Here is a 21,439-nt window from a genome sequence, read left to right as displayed (position 1 = left end):
GTTTAATATTTAACAAACATTATTAAAAATATATTTAAAAGACGACTCTAAATCAAGTTCAGTAGAATAGCCAAGTGACAATGTAGGTGGGAGAAAAGGAGATCACAGTTTTGCTCATTTCATAATAAGAATGGCAAAGAAACTAATTTAGTTTTAGGCTGTATTAACAGAAGTATAATACCTAAAATAAAGAGGGTAGCTTTCTCTACTCCATACTGTTCTGACCACAGCTAGAGAATAATGTACAGATTTGGGAGGCACACTTTGAAGTCTGGCTGGTTTTGACCTCAGAAGAAAGCAAAAGAGACATAGGTTTTCAAAATATGCATGCTCCCTCTGCTACATACCCCAAATGGTGTGTTAGAGATCCTTGGCATATGAGGAATCAGGGGAAGAGACAGTTCCTTGAAAAAGCTCTTCAAATGATTCCAAAATGTTCTCTCCTCCTGTTAAGAACTCTGACACCTTGCAGCCTGGCAAGGAGATCATGGCAGGAGAGTAAGGGCTTGGAAACCACATCAGAAAGAGGAATGGTGAGGGTTGGGACAGTCAGAGAGACCATGAGAGCTGCCTTCAAATATTTTTTTAAGTTTATTCAAAGGCAGAGAGAGAGGGAGAGAGAGAATCCCAAGTAGGCTCCTCTCTGTCAGTATGGAGCCTAATGAAGGGCTCAAACTCAAAAAACCATGAGATCGTGACCTGAGCTGAAATCAAGAGTCTGATGCTTAACTGACTAAGCCACCCAGACCCCCTGCCTTCAAATACTTATAGACTCATGAAGACAGATGTGATTTATTTGATATAACCACAAAGGGTAGAGGTAGAAGTATGACTGATAGGGGAAAGTCCAGGGAGACAGAATTCAGCTCAGTGGAAACAAGAACTTTAAAATCAAGCTGTTGATAGAGAATCAGGGATTCCCTGTCTTCACCCATGTTCCAGCCCAGCCCTCAGCAACCAAGGTGGTCACTGTAGATTCCATCACTATGTGGGGAAGAGAGTATTAGGTTGAATGGCCATTTTCCTCCCAAGTTCTGAGATGTTATAGGCTCAACCAGATCTAAGAAGGGGCAACTGTCTCTCAGATGCCCAGAACCCCAACACACCTGTATGAAGTCTGGCCATTTCAGGGGCAGAGTTAGATGTGGCTGAGGTCCTGTGTACCCAAGGCAGGATGGCATCTTTGTAGCTGATACCACAGCCATCTGTGCTGTGGCCAAGGCTGAGTAGGGGGTGGTTCAGAATGGGCCATGGAGACCCACTGTTTAGGTTGGAATCCCAGTCCTGCCCCTTCCTAGCTGGGACACCGTGGTCAAATTTCATCATTTCTCTGTGCTGAGTATCTTCAGCTGAAAAATGGAGACAATGGCATCAGTCTCACTGGGTTAAAAAAAAGTAAGTAAATGTGTGTAAAGAAGTAGAACATACCAAATGCTGTGTGAGTGTTGGTTACTATCAGTTCCTGTCCCATCCAAAGTAGTGGGTGAGAGGTTCCTTCCAGACCGTCTGAATGGAGTCTCTCTACCAAGAGGACCAAGATCCCTTGTGACACTTTCCACTACAAGAGGACCTTAAGCAGGTGCCTGTGGGGCCTAGGATCTGAGGAATAGAATGACCAAGGCAATAACTCTTTCTTTTTAGTCCTTAGGGGGACATGTTATAAGCCGACATTGCTATTCGGATCTGAATCCAATTTTGGTTGTGGGCAATGCTACCCTCAATCTGATATCAGAAGGTAAGCTACCCCAGAACATTCTAGATTGCACCTAAGATTTTTTGTCTTTCTTTTTAAGGAATTGGTATAAGTCAGAGTGCTGATCTCTGGCTCTTAATCCACCATGGGAAGCTCAGGCTCCTAGAGGAAGGCACACTGATACAAGGGAGTGGCTAGTGCTTCCTTCTGGCACCACTGCCCATGTACACACAACATTCACCCCACCATAGCCGTGTGACAGCCAGGGGTGGTGTGCAGAGGCTGAGGTGAAGGCTGTCTGCTGTCTGAGGACTGTTGTCTACTCTCCTTCATTCCTACTTCCCTCAGTTGCTGTGTGAGAAGCCACAAGTCTGGGGAAGACACACAACAAACACCATGGGCCCTCTAGGGACAGAAGGAAGACAATGATGAATTTTACATGCTGGCTGAAAGGATCATTCCCTGGGGCTGCTCCATGCAACACTACCCTTGTCTCCCTGGAAACACTCAGCTCTCTCCCTGCCTCCACTGCTCCAAGAATGCTGACGTACCCCTTTACTGGGCACTAACTATATGCCAGGCTGTATTGGACATCTTATACACAGCATGACTAGTCCAACCAACCACCCAGCTGTCACTTGTAGAGACAGGCACAGGATGGGAACCATCATCTGTATCAGGCTGCCTCTCCAGGGCCTCTGGCTCTACCTCCCATCACTTCTCCTGGTCCTTCACCCACAACCCATCAAATATACACTCCTTCTGTCCCTCCCACTTGGCCAGCCAGTCATTTACCCCTCCTATGGGTGGACCAGACCCAGGCACTAGGGTGCAGGGAAGCAATCACAATCTGCTCCCCACATGAACTTCAGGGGTGTATCCAACCAGGAATTATATCACAGGCAATGTAACCCTCCCAAGGGGTTTATTGGCCATAATACGATCTCATCCCTAACTGGTGGGAAGTGCTGGGAGAGCCTTTGTGCAGAGGAAAAGCTCACACACCCTTATTCAGCTTTGCATGGGGCCCGCCCAGGAGGGAGGAGAGGAAAGGCCTCACCCTGGCCTGGCCTGGCCTGGTCAGCCATTTTCCTGAGTCTTCCCCGCCTGTGGTTGAATGTGACCCCAACCTGACCCCCAAACACCAGAAAAGAAGAAGCCAAGAATCTGGGGCATCTGGATAGCAAGGATAGCCTGGCCTGCATGCAGGGCCTTCTACTACATTAGCAGTAGTGTTCTTCTACTGGGGGTTGGTGGTTACCTTTGGCTTAAGGTCTGTGCTTTTCCAGCTCTGCCAAAGCCACCTCCACCCTGAGTGCAGTGTTTCTCTGGTGCTGGTAGATGAGCTCACTGACCTAGCAGCAGGGCAGGCCAGCAAAGGTCAGCAGGGGCTCCTTCTGGGGTTCTCCTGCTTCCTTCTCAACTACCCCTACGTTCCAATCAGCATCTTGCCTCTTTTGCCACGAACAGAATCCATCTCAGATTCACTGGGCTGTAGTTTGATCTCCTCATGGCACCTGCTGCGGAGCCGCAAACCACTGTTTAAAACCGGAGGGCCCTGCTCTGACCACTAAATTATAACACTGGGCCAAACAGAGGGTTTGTGAATTGCTCACTTTGTTTGAAAGATGTAGGTCTCCAGTTTAGATGCCAACAGCAGCAGCAAGAACAAAAAGAAATGCAATGACTTGAGCTCTGTTAATAGTGGAAATAAACTCTGTCTCCACTTGCCCTTACCTTGATCACAGTAGTGAATGAGTTAGATTTAGTTAACCAGCTTCTGCCTGAAGATGAAATGGTGCAGGCATGACAGGCCTTGGAGGTGGCAGGAGACCCTGTTCACATAGCACGTATGCAGAGACGAGAAAATGTCATACTGGCCCTGCCAGTCCTGTCTGTGCAGGGGAGTGGGGGAGCCCTGGACTGCATCACTCTGTGCAGAGGGAGGTGACCTTTTCCTCCTTGCTGCTGACATTTAAGAGTACAGAATAATCCGGCATTCCTCACTGCAACTGTGCAGAAATGTCATTTTCTTCGACAGAAGGTACACGGCAGATCCCTCTAAATGACCATTTTCTTGTCGGGTTGGCAAGTGCAGACCTTAAGCCAGAGAAATTTTGGAATCTGTGTACATCCCGCACTCTCAAAAGGTAAGAATTCTGCTGGTTGCTTTTAAGAGTTTGTTTTTCCCTTTTCATGACAGAGAGCAGTCATCTTCAGAAATCTGAAAACAGATGGAAGGAAAATGACTGTCCTGAAAATCTGTTTCCTGTCCACTGTGGACTGGCCTAGCACCAAGGCCCTCAGACACCCTCGGGCAAGCAGCTCTGGGCTGTGATTTGGGGTTGTTGTTTCAGCTGTGGGGTGGGGCCTGCTGAGGGCATGTGGTTGTGCTTCCACACCCCTTTATGTCTACAGATCGACTCTGGGAGGCGGAAATTAAAGCTCTCTGGCTGTGGATGAGCTTCTCTGCCTGACCCACAAAGAGGTGGAAGCTGGAACAGGGTCTCCCCTCTTCCCACTCTAGCTAACCCCAACAGCTCACAGGAACAAGAGGACCTCCAGATGTTTGCTAACACAGGATGTCTGGGATTGATGTGGCCACCCAGCTGGCTTTTGAGTGGGGCCTCTGTCTTCACTCAATGCTCCGTGTCTCTCCCCAAAACCATACCCGAATCCAAGAGGATGGTCTCCCCAGAGAGAGGCAATTCAACACACACACACACACACACACACACACACACACACACACACATACACACAATGGTGAAAAGCCAGGAGTTAGCTTAGTTATGTGGGAGGTCTCATGTTAAGTCATGTTTCAGCGTGTATGATCTTCATTTATTTTTCCTTTGGAATGGAAACTTTGAAATGTGTTCTAATCCAAAGTGCATTGGGGAAGGCCCAAGACGGAAAAGCAGGCAGGCACAAACACAGCACCCTTGGTGGACGCACAGATGGAAACACACTTGAGGCACAGGCCTTCGCCATTAACCTCATGTTGCAACATCAGCAGGTCACGGTGCCAAAGACCCCAGTGGGGCAGCCATTACCCTCCCGACTCTCATTCCTGATACAAGATTCCCTAGTGCACTGTCAAAGTTCTATTCAACTCTTTTATGACCTTTGCAAAGTGGAAAAGCAGTCATTTCTACAAACCAAAAATGTAGTGGGTCTCTTTCGCACATCAAGCAAATCACATTTAAAAGCACCTGTGTTGGGGTGCCTGGGTGGCTCAGTTAAAGCTTCCAACTTCAGCTCAGGTCAAGATCTCACAGTTTGTGAGTTCGAGCCCTGCATCAGGCTCTGTGCTGACAGCTCAGAGCCTGGAGCCTGCTTCAGATTCTGTCTCCTTCTCTCTCTGCCCCTCCCCAACCTGTGCTCTGTCTCTCTCTGTCTCTCAAAAATAAATGAATGTTAAAAATGCCTGTGCTGGGAGGGTTCCTGCATCCTCATGAGGACAGAGGCATCTGAAGACTAGAGGCAAGAGCACCTAGAAATAAGAGCACCTGGAAATGATCCAGGTATCCTGGCCTCAGGAAAAGTGCACAGTGATCCCTCTTCCTTAAGGGCATTGGACATTGGGGATGGATTCCATTCTCACTATGAATGAGAAGCCAGCCAACTTGTCCTCTAATTGTGCCAAGTGTCTTTTGTGCCCCGTTAGATGGAGTCTAAGTGATTAATTAGTGGCACCAAGAAGCAGGAACCATGCTCTCACTTTTGACATGTCAAGTAACCCCAAGTGGTTCTTGTGTCCACAGTGGGAATTTGTGTCAGCCTTCCGACAGGCTCAGTGCCAGCAAAATGCCTTGGCTGATGTGAGTGCTGGCATGCGAGTCATTCTCGAAGAAGCCACAGACACCATCAAGGAGCTGAGCCTCTCCTATGGAGGGGTTGGGGAAGCCACAATTGGTGCACATAAATCCTGCCAGCAGCTCATAGGGAGGTAAGCAATGAACCCTGCACCCCAAAGGTGAAACTTGACATTAAAAACAAAGAACAAGTAGAAGTTTGGCTCTGGCAAGGGTTGTTAATGCCCTGGGAAGATGTGAACTCCTATATATAGAATCACTGCTTGTTCTTTCTGCAATTTTGCTAATAAAGCAAACCTCACTTGACTTTGACTAATTAGGGGCTGCTCCTTGGGGGAAGGCCACGACAACAATGACCCATGACTGTGCTCTGCCCCAGTTCTCATGTGCACATCAGCACTCCTGCAGACCCACACCAGGCAGGGTCCAAGTGTACCTAGTGCTGCTGCTGTGCGGGGACCTTTTGTTTCTTCCTCAGTAGAGGCCAGTCCGGTTCATAATGGAATTGGCCCTCATGATCTGTTTGTGTAATATCTGGTTCCAGCATGTTCTGGCCCTTGAACATGCTTGGTTCATGTTGCAATGAAACAGGGCCCATCCTCACCCTGCCATGACCCTCAGGCCACTTGGTGCAGCTTCCCAGGCCTCGATTTTCCTAAAGGGCTTGGTTAGATGATTTCTGAGTTCCCTTCCAACTCATAAAAGGAGACTCCAGGTTCTCTAAATTGTTATTATCCAGTAGCTGGCACATGCCGTGTGATCGAGACTGCCCTTTGACTTGTCCCTTTCCCACCTCCAACCCCACCAGGCCCTGGAATGAGCCAATGCTGGAGGAAGCTTGCAGGCTGCTTCTGGAAGAGGTCTCCCTCCCAGGCTGGGCTCCAGGGGGAAGAGTGGAATTCAAGAGGACTTTGGTGGTCAGCTTCTTCTTCAAATTCTACCTAGAAGTTCTGCAGGAACTGAAGAAGCTTGTAAAAGTGTCTGTAAGTGTTCTGGCTTTTATGTGCCCCTTGCAGCCATAGCTCCCAGCTTTTCCACTACTTTTGCAAACTGTCTTGTGGGCAGCCTGTGCATGACCTGTCACCTGTTCTGAGTCAGGCCTTGTCAGTTCCTAGCCCTCCTTCCTTCAGGGATTCAGCCCTGAAGGGCTACCACATGAGGCTCAGGATACCACACTGTCTTCAGTTCACAGATGTTCACTACATGCCCTGAGCAATGAAACGTTACAGTGCCCCTGCCTCCAGTGTGCGATTTCTTTTTCTTTTAAAATCCGCTTTACTGGGGGCACCTGGGTGACTCAGTGGGTTAAGCGTCTGACTCTTGATTTTGGCTCAGGCCATGATCTCACAGTTTGTGAGATCAAGTCCCACATTGGGCTCTGTGCTGAAGGTGCGGAGCTTGCTTGGGATTCTCTGTCTCCCCCTTCTCTGCCCCTTCCCCTGCTTGTACTCTCTCTCTTTCTCTCTCTCTCAATCCCTCTCAAAATAAATAAACAATTTAAAAAATAATAAAATCAACTTTACTGAAATATAATTACATATAATAAAATGCACCTATTTATACTCAATGAGTTTTAACAAATGTGTAAACCCATGTAGCCACCACCTCAAACAAGGTATAAGGCATTTTCATCACCCCAAAAAGTACCTTTTGGCCTCCCACCCCTGCCCCCAGGCAACCACTCATCTGCTTCATGGCAGATTAGGTTTGCCTATTCTAAAATTTAATATTCAACATAAAATGTAAAATAAAATTTTATTTTTCAAAACATACTAAAATTTTATTTGTATGCAAATATTTAAGTGGCTTCTTTCTAGATTGTTTTGTTTGTATACTTCTGGAATAAGTTAGGCAAGGCAAAACATTCTCTTTCTCTCACTCTCTATTTCCTTCCCAGACCAGGATTATAACCCTCACCCTACCTCGTACCCCCTGTTTCAAACCACACCCTACCCCAACACTCCTCAAGTCACCTCAAGTGTTCAATTTTCATTACGTGGACATAGACCCTCACCAACCACATTCACCAGGGTAATAATCACTGCCATTTAATTTCATAATCAAGACACTTGGTATGTTTCAGACACCCAGAGAGCCTTCTCAATTTTACTGATGAACTGCTGAGTTGCTGAGAAAAACAAGCAGGATGTGGGCTCTTTTGTGTACAGTGAACTCCAGCTCATTCTGGGATGGCGTCTCTGTCCCCCAGTGTTCCAGTTTGTCCTGCCTTTACCCAGCTCACTGACAGGCCTCTCCCTCCTCTGGGTGGCTAGGGGATCAGATTCAAACCAGTCCATCCAGTTCCTCAGTATGTGGAAAGGGAGGGAGGGCAAGACACCTTCATAAAAAAGGAGACCCTGGGGAGATGATGTAGATTTTGGTCTTCCAGGATACCCTGGCCTTGCAGTTTCTTGAATACCTCAACCAAGTCATTTTCACACAAGCCAAAGCCCAGTTTAATCATAGACTAATTGGTTTATCTTTATTGTTTTGAATGGTCTTTCAGGACAGTCATCATTATCCTGAAATTTCAGACCGATTCCTAAGTGCTCTAGAAGATTTCCCCGTCACAGGACCCCGGGGAGTCCAAAGGTACCAGGTCAGTGAGTATAATTTAACAGGAACCTAGAAACTAAGAGATAAGCTATAGTTATGTGAACAAAGCAAGCACTTCAGAGTTGTGATTCATAGTTCTGACTTTCTAGTTTGGGCTGGCACATTGCCCTTTGTTTAGGCCAAGTCAGGGAGACGCTGGATCTAAGATCGGGCCTGAGCTACCGTGACACACACTCAAGGCTGAACCAGCCTGGAATGGTTTGACCATCTGACTAATCATTGATAGTATCCTGGAATGCATGTTCTTTGGGCATTTGTTTGAAGAGCACCCAAGCCAGGTGTGGGGGAAGGACTGCATAAGAGGGTAGCAAGTTTCAGCCTCCAGCCCTGGTTGCAAATATCTCATCTCCAGTCAGCAAAACAAGGACCTTGCCAGTACCTGAACCCACCCTTCTTGAAGGACAATTTAGAAAGTATCTATTATTATCTGTTAGCACAAAGCCCCTCTCCCACCCCATCTCCACACATAACACACACACACACACACACACACACACACACACACACACCCCAGAGCTTCCCTGAAAAGAATTCCAAAATAAACACTTTCTCCAACTTCTTATCCTCCCAGTGATGTTTTTGAGCCACTTACAGGGGCAACCAAGGCACTGTGGTCTAGATCTGGGTGGACTCCATTGACATTTGCTCCCCTCCCCTCTCCCCTGCCCCAGGCACTACTCAAGTTGACACTCAAGCTTTTAGCTTAGATTTTGGTCCCCCACCCTCTGGAATTATATCACTTTAGACTTCATCATCTTGATCACTTTCTATGTAAACAGTTTGGTCATGGAAAAGGTAAGAAAGCTGGACAAGGAGAACCTCTGAATTCCAGAAGAAAGCAGTACAGGGGCACAACTTGGGAAAAGAAAATGCCAAAAGGAGAGGCTAGGATGCCCTTTCACCTACTTCACAGTTCTGCCAAAAAGTTGGCATTGCTACATAACTGACAGGACAATTCCCCAGTCTAGTGACATCATTGAATTTTTGCACTTATCATCTGACCCACTCCAGTGTTTGTGGTCTGAGGGTGACTGATTTCTCAATCCTGAATCAAGAGTGTTGGTAATCAGCCAGGCCACTTGTGAAGATTTTAATTGTCCAGGGCAACTCTTGTCTCCCTCTGCAGAGTGTGGATTCTCACCAGTCCCTCCAAGATCCAGTTGGACGCCCCATCATGCACCTGTCAGGTCTTAAACATGCTACAGGTGAAGCCATATTTTGTGATGACATCCCTATGGTGGATAGAGAACTTTTCATGGTTTTGGTGACCAGTACAAAAGCCCATGCAAAAATCATGTAAGTAAATGGAAAGCTTTCAAAAAAAACTTTTAAAAGCACACCTGTGGATTCCCTCTGAGGAATGTACCTGTTATGCCATGTCCTAAACCCAAAGAACCTAAAATTGAAAGAAGAAAGAAAAGGGCACCATCCCCAGCAGGAGGAAGAGAGGGTATCTGGAAATGACCATTATGAAAGAGAGAACAAAAATAGCAGTTATGGGCTCCTTGCTTCTCTTCTAACCTCTACACCTCATCTCCCTGCTGTAGCCTCAGTCATGGCTCAAAGGAGTAATTCTGAGTAGGGCTGATACTCAGCTGTTGGTAAAACCCTGAAATACTGCATTTCTGAAGGTCTAATGCCTACTGTCCTAAGCTTCCTAAGAATGTCCCTTGCCACAGCCACACAGCCCCTCCCCCAGGTCCTCTCCTATAGTTAAAGTGTTACCCCTGACCCAACAGGCAGCCTTCTGGACCATATGGCAGGTTAGCTTTTATTGGTCGGGACCTATGCTGGACAGTTGTTATATATTTTTTATTTTCAACCATGTTCTATCCTTTCCTCAGGTCTGGGGCCCTCAAAGCTTGCTGATTTCTACTTCTTAAATATTTCTCTTTTTTCAGATCAATTGATTTGTCTGAGGCCCTTGAACTACCTGGAGTGGTTGATGTGATAACAGCTGAGGACATTCCAGGCACCAATGGTGCCGAGGATGACAAATTGTTGGCTGTAGACGAGGTACAGAGCATGCTTTCTCAGATGACTTTGTGCAGATAATCACAGAGGTACCACCTCCAGCTGGTTTTCAATCCCGCCCCCCACATTGCGGGACAGAAGTGCCGATTCTTCCAGCTTCTCTCTACACCTAACATCTTTATTCAGACAGACTTAAATCTTCTGGAGTCAGGAAATTACACAGTAAAAGGGAAATAATATACATACAGAAAAACAAGTTCTAGTTTTCCCACTGTGTGCTCTTGAGTCAATTTACCCTCGTCTAAAGAATAAATGTAGGAACTGACCTGTATCAGGATAGAATATGCTAGAAAGACCTAAAAAGGAGAGTGCAAAAAATACAGCCACTCCCTGTTTTCTGTATTGAACTCTCTCCTTTCCTAAACCAACCCCATGCAGACACACCCCCACCCCACCCCTCACTTACTTTTACACATTCCATTTGTAATAAAGTTGCTTTTCCCACCTTTGACATTTTAATTCAATTCTACAAACATTCACTGAATACTTGCTTTTGGAGCCAGGCTAATTTGGTTCATGTTCCATCTCTACCACTCACTAGCCATGTGCCTTTGGGTATCATTACCTGGAAAATGGGAACAACCACTGCACCAATCCCATGGTGTTGTGGGATCTAAAAGAGTTAATGCACGTAAAATGCTTACAACGGTGTTTGGCACATGAAGGCTTTCAGTAGGTGTTAGCTATTATTGTCACTTCTCAATGAGTCACACAGACTGTTTCTCCTCCAGCCATGAAATGGCTCACTGTTCTTTTGGTTGAACTCCAGATGAAGAGGTCAGTTGTTATTTAAGAGCTATATCATCTGCTCAGGCTGCCATCACAAAATACCACAACCTGGGCCACTTTTGAAAAAGCAGAAATTCATTTTCTCACAATTCTGGTGGCCTATCACCCAAGATCAAGGTTTTGGTTTCTCCTGAGGCCTCTCTTCCTGGTTTGCAGGTGGCTGTCTCCTCACTGTGTCCTCTCATGACTTTTGTCTGAGGATGAGCCTCCCTGGTATCTCTTCCTCTTTTTATAAGGACACAGTCATATTGGATTAGAGCTCCACCCTTATGACCTCATTTAATCTTAATTACCCCACTGAAGGCCCTATCTCCAAATACAGTCACACTGGACATTAAGGCTTCAACATTTGAATTTGGGAAGAAGGAGGGGACACAGTGCAGCTCATAACAGGGATGATATTGTACAAGAAACAATTTCCTTATCTTTAAATTTTAAAATGATAAATGATACCATAAATATGATACATGTGACCCAAGCTTGACAGAGGACACAGCACATTCAGGTCACAACCAATCTCACATCCACTCTGGAGCTTACATTCATTGAGTAAAATGGTCAACGGAATCATCTGTATTCTTTAAATTATTTTTTTAATTAAAACATTTTAAGCCAAGCACATGTTGTTGAATGTGACCTCCAATGTGGCCTTATTGACAAACAATAATAACAAAGATACCAGCCACTGATAAGGGTGAAGTAAGACTATTCCTACTGATATTTTTCTACCTGCTTCATGCATGTACTTTCCGCAGGTGCTTTGCGTGGGCCAGATCATCTGTGCTGTGGTTGCAGAGACAGATGTACAGGCAAAGAGAGCAATTGAAAAGATAAAGATCACCTACAAAGATCTGGAGCCCATAATCTTCACCATCAATGTAAGCAGTGCTGGCTGGTTTCTTTCCTGTAAAGTTGTAGAATCAAAAGCACCCTTGTAAATTTCTTAATGCAAGACTAATTCTAATTTTTTCTTGCCACTGGCTTGCCCTGGAAAGATCAGCTTCCTCTGGAAGATATTATTTGTATGAATTGAAATTAGCTTTGGCTCTAAGAAATGACAGGGGTGGGGTGGGGTGGGGTGGAGAAACAAATGAAGAATTGTAGTTTCTTTCTCTTTCACATTCACAAAGTCTAGAAAAGATCAGTCCAGGGCTTATGTAGGGTTCTATGTGTCAGGGATCTTGGATCCTTCTATCTAGTCACTGCTTCAAGCATGGTTTCTACCCTCTAGGTCACACTTTGCTCCACAATGGCTGCTGAAGCTTTGGCTATTAAGTTCACATTCCAGACAGCAAAGAGAATGAGGTGATGAAGAAGGGCATATCCCATCCCTTTAAGGACACTTCCCATAATCTCACTGGTTAGCACCTAGTCAGATACCACACCTCAAGGGGAGCTGGGAAATGTAGACTTTATCCCAAGTGACTACATGACCACTAAAAATTGGGGAAGATGATGAGAATGGATATTGAGAACAATCATGTTTTCAAGGTGGGCCTCCAAAACAATGGGACTTTCATGATGGAATTCCACAGAAATTTCAACTCTTACTTTTGGGTCTAGCTGAAGGAATGCAAATGCTATTACCAAAGCAGAAAGAATGAAGTTAGAATAGAAAATTCAGATGTGGAGTGGGATTTTCAGGTTCTAACTCAATGAAAGGCAAGTTCAGAGTAACTGAGTTGCAAAAAGCTTTCTTATTTGTGCACTTGTAATAGAAAATAAATTTTTTTCAAAGGCCCCAGTGAACCATTTGACATTTTTTAAATGTACCTAAAAGGCACAACTTGCTCAATAGTCAAAGTGTTAAAAAGGTCATGTTTCTTGATCTTTCTAAACCAAATCAATTCTGTTCCAAATTCCCATTTTGCCAAGTTTGCAAGAAGTCCAGACCATTTTTCTTGGCTCAGTATCCCTCCTGGGGTTGTACTAGGATCCTAACATCAGTTTTTGAGATTTCAATCCTAATCCCATTTCCTCAAGGGGGAAATAGTACCCAGAAGAAAAACCAGGAAATATCCTGGGATTCAGAATGGTTAGAGATCTGCAGTTCTCTCAGAATAGGACTGTCCAGAGTCAGCTAAAAATTTGTTTTGTGAATAGAGTATATAACAAAATAGTTATGCATACCAATATTTGTTTACCCATCCATTCATTCATTTATTTAAATGACTGTAGGTATGAGAGGCAGTAAGGGTAGTGGCTAAAAGTACAGTTTCTAGAACCAAACTGCTAGGTTTGAATCCTGGCTGCATCACTTAGGTAAATTCATTAACCTCTTTAAACCATGGTTTCTTCATCTGTAAAATGGGGATAATACTAATAATCACCTGTTCCCTGGAAATCCACACTGAAAATGAGAAATGAGTATTTATCATCATGGGTCATCATAGCATCCCCAGATCTCAATTCTTAACATTTCTCTACTCCTTGTTGGTTTTCCCTGCACTTTAGAAGACATCCTTCAGACACCCATCTTGTCTCTGCCATGAGCCCACTACTCCAGTACTCCCTTGCTTGATGACTCCCTTCATGTGTCCCAGTAGATGGCTATTTTGGGGAGTTTACTGGCCTTTGACTAAGAAACAAAATGTCAATGGAAGAAAAAAAACTTTAATTGGGTTATTCCTATCATTTAGGATGCCATAAAGCACAACTCATTCCTATGCCCTGAAAAAAAACTTGAACAAGGAAACATTGAGGAGGCATTTGAAAAAGTCGATCAAATTGTTGAAGGTAAGCAATTCAGGATATTTAATAGAATCTTTGCATGATTCTGTTCCAAAGCAGACACTGAGAGCATGTGATTTCCTAAGAAAGGGCATCCTCTAAAGACTCAGCACTTTGCCAAATTTCTCTTATATCTCCTCCTCTCAAATTGTGAGTGTGGGTGTGGGGGTATTATGTGTGTTGCCTTTAGAGGTGGGGGGCAGGGAGCAACAGAATAAATAGAAGAAAAATCCTTAGCACTTTGATTAGTTAAGGACAGAGGAATGGAGCCAGACCCTTCCAACTTGTTATACAAAACTATGGTATCTGAAAAAGATTGCCTTTAGTTGCCACAGAACAAATGCCTGATCCATCAATTCCTTGTTCAGGACAAATCCAGACTGGTCAGTCCACATCTTACTTGCTTTGGAATTCCTCAACATGGTAGTTTCCAATCAACACACACTCTCAGGAATTTCCCTTTGCTTGCACTTAACAGGAGAGGTCCATGTTGGAGGCCAGGAACATTTCTACATGGAAACACAAAGAGTGATTGTTATTCCAAAGGCAGAGGACAAAGAACTGGACATTTATGTATCAACACAGGATCCAGCCCACGTGCAGGTGAGGTCCAGGATCGCCCTTACCTTCCCAACTTCCTAATTTCGTCATGGCCCTCTATCCCCATAGGCTCACAGTTGGTAGCCATTTTTCCTGTAGAAACTTGATGTCCAAATATTGGACATCAGTGGAACAGCTAAGATACCAGAATTCTTTATTTTTTTTCTGGTCTTGTCAAGTAAGTATAAGAACAGCTGAGGTGAAGGGGATTCAGAGCACACTTATCCTGGTGACCACTGAGTAATGTATAGAATTGTTGAAACACTATATTCTACGCCCGAAACTAACGTAACACTGTGTTAACTATATTGGAATGAAAATTAAATAAAATTAATAAAATTAAACTTAAAAAAGAAAAAGAACAACCACAGTCACTTCAGATTTAAAGAATACATTCATTTGCAGCATGCTTAAATGAGCTCTGTGATTGGATAACACTAAATTATATCTGCACTTGCTTTTTCTCTAAATAATCATTACAGATAGCCTTTGGAGTAAACACATCACTTTACAGTACATTTTCATTATCCGAGTCTCAAAGTGCTCTAGGTTTTAGCTGCAAACATCTTCTTTACTAACTTGTCAGGAGTTTGCTGATTTTCACTTTGTTGGAACATATGTCTAGGCATTTGGCTAGGATTCCAGCTCTGACAGGAATCTAGGACTCTGACAGTTTCCTTTCTGGAAAATACTATTTTTCTGCTAGAAAGGCTGTCCTGTAAGATTGATGATGTTTATGAACTCAACAGAGCTCTCTGCAACAGAGATTTACATTATCTTAGTTTGGGTTTTGTTTTTGTTTTTGTGTTCTGACAGTAGGTGTGGATGAATATTGCTGTGATGTTTCAGGCAACAAAAGGCTTCTTTGTCATTTCTTGTAAAACTTTTTCATTATCTTTCACAGAAAACAGTGTCCTCTACTTTAAATATCCCCATCAACAGGATCACCTGTCATGTCAAGCGGGTGGGTGGAGGTTTTGGCGGAAAAGTAGGAAGACCAGCTGTATTTGGGGCTATTGCTGCTGTGGGTGCTATCAAGTAAGTGCACTTGGGGATACAAGAGGGTGTAAAACGTACAGAGCTAAGGGCAAATCTGTGGACTGAGAGTGACTTGACTGCTGTCATAACTACCTGAGTGTCGTTGGGCAACTCAGGCTCCTGTCTCTTTTTCTTTATAATTATAGATATAATCTCACCTTCCTAGATTGATTGGAAAAGTCAAATGCACCTAGGACTTGAAACAGGCTATAAAAAAGAAAAGTGATATTATTAGTTAAACACCTCCAAGGCTGAGGCTGCCCTGTCCCTGAGCTTCAGGAAAGGTGACCTATTTAGGGGTGGGGCAAGTCTCCTGCCTAAGTGGAATGCCAAGGGGGAGGCTCCTCCCCCACTTTCCCTTCCTACTCTAGCTGCAGTCAGGGTGGCATGAGGAAAGAAAGGCTCCCACCCTCTGCCTCTCTGCACCTGAAGTGCTGGCTAGTCAGCGTTTGCTTAATGATAGATGATATCCTCAAAGAGAGTTCCCAGGCTAACTCAACCAGAAGGCTTGCTCCTTTGCTGTTCATGTTGTTCAAGTTGCTGGCTTTTCTGTTTCTTGTTCATTTTCTATGGCTGTTTCTTGGTAGTTACAAAGTATTGTCAGAGCCCCAATCAGCCTGCAAAGTTCAAAGGTCCTGCTTCCTTTGACAAATTCTGTGTAGTTCAAAGCTAGGTCCTAAAGCACTCAGATGTGTGTCTCATTCTGCAATGAGAGACAGGAAATCACAAGATCTGAATCCCATCTCCACTTCTTTCCATAATGAACGTCTCTATTCACACCTACCAAGTACCCAGAAGGGTTAATCGGTTCATCAAACTCCCAACAGGCTTTGTGCCTTTAAGACTTCTCAAGCATTACTGCACAGAAGAATCATCTGGTGAGCATTTAAGTCCCAGTGCCTAGGCTGTCCCATCCAATTCGGGCATCAGTATAGTTTAAAACTAACCCACTAGTTCCACTGTGCAGCCAAATGTGGCAACCAGTGCCTTAAGCTACAACCCCACCTTAGCACACATCTGGCATGCATTAAGTAGTCCCCAGAGTAGTGTTCCCAGACTGGTGATAATAAGAGTCTCCTAGGGATGCCTGAGTGGCTCAGTCAGTTGAACGTCCTGGGCTCGTGATCTCATGGTTTGTGAGTTCAAGTCCAGCCTGCAGCTTGCTGCTGTCAGAACAGAGCTTACTTCGGATCCTCTGTCCCCCTCTCTCTCTGCCTCTCTCTCTGCCTCTCTCTCTCTCTCTCTCTCTCAAATAATAATAATAATAATAATAATAATAATAATAATAATAATAAATGCCTCCTATGCTTGTAGAAATTCCTGCCTCCCCACCCCAGACCCACTGAATCAGAAGCACCAGAGAGTAGACACAGAAACTTTACATTTAACTGATGCTCCAGGTATTCGTCACCATTTAAAAAAAAAAAAAAAAAAAAAAACACCAGGAAACCTTGTGCCAGAATTGTAGTTTTCAACATGTACCTGAAAGTACCTCATAAGAATCACTGAGAAAAATGCCAATTCTGGGGCCCCTCCCTACATGTACTGAATGAGAGTCCTAGTGCTAAGGCTCAGGAATCTGCATTTTTGTCAGCATGCCAGACTATTCTTCTACACTCCAAAGTATGGGAACTACTGCCCTGGAGATACAGAAAGGCTGAAGCTCCTAGCTACCCAAGGGCCCAACTTGTCCAGCATAAAAGCATTCCTGGGTGAAAATGAAAATGCTAACCCAGCATCCTAAAGACAAGTACTTGGCCTTGTTTTTACAGTTGTGTTAAGTGTGCATTTATCTATTCACATTCTTTCAACTTTGTAACTCATGGTGGGGATATGCAAAGTGGCTGGATCTGAGTGAGCATGAAATCTGAAGCCTTAAGAACACAAGTTAACTGGCATGTGACATTAATCACTTTAGCTAGATCTCCAACTATTGAGTTATAGGCTACAGAGACAGTAGTAGTTTAGTCATATATTAATTCAGACCAGTGCCTAGCTTATTGTATGCACTCAGGGAATATATATGGGATGGATGGATGGTTAAATGAATGGCTGGATAAATGGGTGGGAGAATGCATGCAGGGTGGATGGGCAGAAAGGTAGATAGATGGATGGTTGGGTAGATAATTAAGTGAGGGGTTGAATAAATAGGTGGGTGGGTGCTAGATGGGTAGATGGATGAATAGGGGAATGGATGAATGGGTGAGTGGAATGGGTAGAGAATCTAAGATTTGTTTTCTTTAGAACTGGTCGTCCCATTCGTCTTGTTCTTGATCGTGAAGATGATATGTTAATAACTGGGGGAAGACACCCATTATTTGGAAAATATAAAGTGAGTATTAAACTTGAAACTATTAAAATACCTCATTTTAAGAGACTCTTAAATACAGAGAACAAACTGAGGGTTGCTGGAGGGGTTTTGGGTAAGGGGATGGGCTAAATGGACAAGGGACATTAAGGAGGACACTTGTTGGGATGAACACTGATTGTTATATGTAAGTGATGAATCACTAAATTCTATTCCTGAAATCATTATTATAATATATGTTAACTAACTTTGATGTAAATTATAAATAAAATAATAAGAAGAAAAATATTTTTAAAATACCTCATTTTATTTTGGTGGTTTTTATCATTTTCTATTATTTTGATTTTGCTAAATTCTAAAAACAAACAATAATCTTATCTAAAATATTAAATGAAAAAAATAATAAAAATAAATAAAATAAAATATTAAATGAGTGGGACACCTGGGTGGCTCAGTAGGTTAAGCATCTGACTCTAGGTTTCGACTCAGGTCATGATCTCATGGTTCATGAGATAGAGTCCCACATCAGGCTCTGCTACTTGGGATTCTCTCTCTCCCTTTCTCCCTCTCTCTCTACCCCTCTCCTGCTCACACGCTCTCTCTCACTCTCTCTCAAACATTTGCATTCTCACAAATTTTATGAGGAACTTTTAATACATCTAGTATAGACTGGATGATAACAATACAATTTCAAATGATAAAAACATTAATGAAGGAATAAGATTTTTGTTAGTGGTTCCCCAAAGACAAAAAATGAAAGAAGCTACAAACATTTGTTGTACCAAAACTTCTTGACTATTAAAATATTTTGCATTTGAAATGTTTGGAAACAATTTTACCATTTTAACTACATAATCATTTTTACAAGTGTTTCGGCCAAATTGTTATGAAAGTGTTACAAAAGTTCCTTGCAAATGGGAAAAATGTATCCATTAACAATGAAATAATTTTAAATTGTTTCAAACCACACTCATTGCATTTTATACAACTATGGCATAAATACCATTAAAAACACTGCTGACATTTGAGGTGCCTGGGTGGCTCAGGTGGTTGAGCATTGGACTCTTGATTTTGGCTCAGGTCATGATCCCAGGGTTGCTAGATCAAGCCCCATGTAGGGCTCCACACTGAGCATGGAGCCTGCTTAAGATTCTCTCTCTCTGTCCCTCTGCCCCTTTCTTGCTCTCTCTCTCTCTCAAGAAATAAAAATAATAAAATAATAAAAAAAATTCTGTTAACATCTAGTTGACAACAATAGTACTTTCCAAATCTGTGACTGAGTTTTTAGGATAGTTCTAATGTAATGTTTCTATTCAAATGTGTTCTATCTGGGAATCATTTATAGTGTATGTATAGCTAGATTTTCTACCTGAGGTTGTCATTGCCTTAGATTACTAAATTATTATATTTCCTGGATTACAAATCCATACCACAGCACCATTTAATTTCTTCCATTGGCATTAGTAATTTTTATAATTAGAGAGAAAAGGAACACAGTTGGCCATTAAAATTTTTATTTGCCTTCAAATGCAAAGAAATGAATATTCACAACTGTTGTTATCTTCTAGTACCAAGAACAATGTCACATTCTGGGACTGAGGCAGTTTGTGTTGTTATGGTGGTTGTTGAGTTCTTTGGTTTTGGCCCATTATAAATCAGGCTTTATTTATGTTACAGTTGTGAGACTGTTTTAGTGCTAGTACTTATTTAGAAGGTTCTAGATGTTGAATATTTTGGTAATTATGGTAATATAAAACATGACTAAAATGAGGAAAATATACTTTGGAAAATCCAAGTTTTATTTTATTTTTAGACAAATATAATTTTACTTTCAATGTAGTAATATATGTGTGTGTGATGTGTGTGTATGTAGATGGATGGAAGGATGGATGGATGGATGGATAGATAGAGATCCTCATTCAAACCTAGCTAACACAGTTTTGCTCAGTTTTTCAGAGCTATTTATAAATTAGCATAATAGATGTTTGTGTGTGAATAAGTTCTTCCAAAATTCTTAAAAATTTTAAACAGTTTAATAGTCTAAGAGCTATTCTGCTTAGCAATTGTTTCTTCATGAAAAGTAAAAGGTAAACTTCAGCCTAGCATTTGTCAAAATTACTGTGAATTCTGAATTTGTGGATTTTCCTGCATGTGCTCAGGTTTGTTATCCAGTATTTCCATAGGTGATAGTAACCAAAAAGCTGTGCCCATTTTCAGAAAGGCAAAGGGACCAGGGCCAATCCTTTTCTGGTAGAACTACAATAGTCTTTTCAGTCTGTGCTGTGCAGACCAACTGGTCTAGGTGGGTGGGAAGAGAATGACAACTTCAGAAAAATACAGAGTGCTTCTGTGAGTCCCAAAAAGAACAGCATAACTAGTTCACATTTGTTACATCCTTAACCAATCACAAAGCACTTCCTCAGCTCCCTAAAATGGGAGCAGCCATTCTCCTATCCATTCCCCAGCATCTGCTTCTGAGATGCACTGTGATTCATTCCCACACACTCTGGAATTACAGAGACTTTTCCACAAGGGGGAGAAACCGCAGACTAAATTCGAAGGAAAACTAGTAAAAAGTGAAGGAGAATCTGCCAGAAATAAGGAAGAAGAGGGTAGCAATTATATACCAGGAGGCAAGCAAGGACTTTGGAATTCCACACTGACTGCAAAGCCGGGAAATCACATGTTGAAAGGAAAGGCTCAGCAAAATCCAGATCAGAGGAGGTCTTTATCAGCCAAGCACTGAAAATCAAGGGGATAGCCAGGTGTGGCACACCACCAAGCAAACAGGAGCAGAGTCTGTCTTCAATCCCACCCAGTAGTGGAGCTGGGCTCTGACTTGAACTTGGCATGTTAATTTTAAACAGATCATAAAATGTCCATCATCTGGTGACAGGTGGGATTCATGAACAACGGGCGAATCAAAGCTCTAGACATTGAGTGTTTCATTAATGGAGGATGCACACTGGATGACTCTGAGCAGGTATGTGCATCAGAAACTAGCACCATCCCTAATCATGAATAGAACGCAGAATTTCTAGGTGAGTCTTTATGGAGCATGTTTCTTAAGTACTTATCAAGTTCCACAAGCAGTTAGACTGTACTTGACTTTTACAAAAAAAAAAAAAAAAAAGCAATGCCTGATATATATTAATATCTCCTTTTACTTTAGGTAACAGAATTTCTTATATTAAAGCTGGAAAATGCATATAAAATCCGCAACCTTAGATTCCGGGGCCGGGCATGCATGACAAATTTACCATCCAATACGGCCTTTCGTGGATTTGGCTTCCCACAAGGAACCCTGATAACAGAATCTTGCATCACAGCTGTGGCAGCCAAATGTGGCCTTCTGCCAGAAGAGGTAAGGTTGTAATCAAGGTCGTAATCAAGGTTAGTGAAGAATCAGATGAGGTAGGGAACCATAGAAAGAAAAACCATAGAAGAACCACTCAAATTAGTCCTGGTTCAGAATTCAATATAAATTAAGTGCTACCTGAAGGAAATGACTCCACTATCTTCCTACCTCCTTATGCAAAAAGCTTTCTGGTTCTTTCTTTTTTCTAATTTGTACAAAAATAATTACTTTTTGTTTTTAAAGTTTATTTTATTTATTTTGAGGGAGAGGGAGAGAGAGAATCCCAAGCAGACTCTGCACTGTCAGCATGAGCCCAACCCGGGGTCCAAAAAGTGGGGGCACCTAGGGGTGCCTGGGTGGCTCAGTCGTTAAACATCTGACTTAAGCACAGGTCATGATCTCGTGGTTTGTGGGTCCAAGCCCCACGTCGGGCTCTGTGCTGACAGCTCAGAGCCTGG

General features: G+C 43.0%; 1 protein-coding gene across 1 annotated transcript in view; it reads left to right on the top strand.

Annotated features, from left to right (window-relative positions):
* LOC109254456 (aldehyde oxidase 2) overlaps positions 1-21,439 on the top strand; it is an 86,490-nt gene that overhangs the window by 26,431 nt on the left and 38,620 nt on the right. The window contains 15 exon segments of the mRNA XM_053906484.1: positions 1,642-1,735; positions 3,735-3,800; positions 3,803-3,843; positions 5,458-5,642; positions 6,317-6,491; positions 8,015-8,107; positions 9,251-9,420; positions 10,026-10,140; positions 11,703-11,825; positions 13,587-13,683; positions 14,156-14,280; positions 15,182-15,315; positions 17,560-17,647; positions 20,520-20,606; positions 20,796-20,987. Of these exon segments, the coding sequence (XP_053762459.1) occupies positions 1,642-1,735; positions 3,735-3,800; positions 3,803-3,843; positions 5,458-5,642; positions 6,317-6,491; positions 8,015-8,107; positions 9,251-9,420; positions 10,026-10,140; positions 11,703-11,825; positions 13,587-13,683; positions 14,156-14,280; positions 15,182-15,315; positions 17,560-17,647; positions 20,520-20,606; positions 20,796-20,987 (1,785 nt within the window).

Source organism: Panthera pardus, unplaced genomic scaffold (genome assembly GCF_024362965.1).
Source record: "Panthera pardus isolate Hobbes unplaced genomic scaffold, ASM2436296v1 HiC_scaffold_10, whole genome shotgun sequence".
NCBI lineage: Eukaryota > Metazoa > Chordata > Mammalia > Carnivora > Felidae > Panthera > Panthera pardus.
The sequence above is the reverse complement of the archived record's forward strand: the minus strand, read 5'-3'. Positions and strand labels throughout refer to the sequence as shown.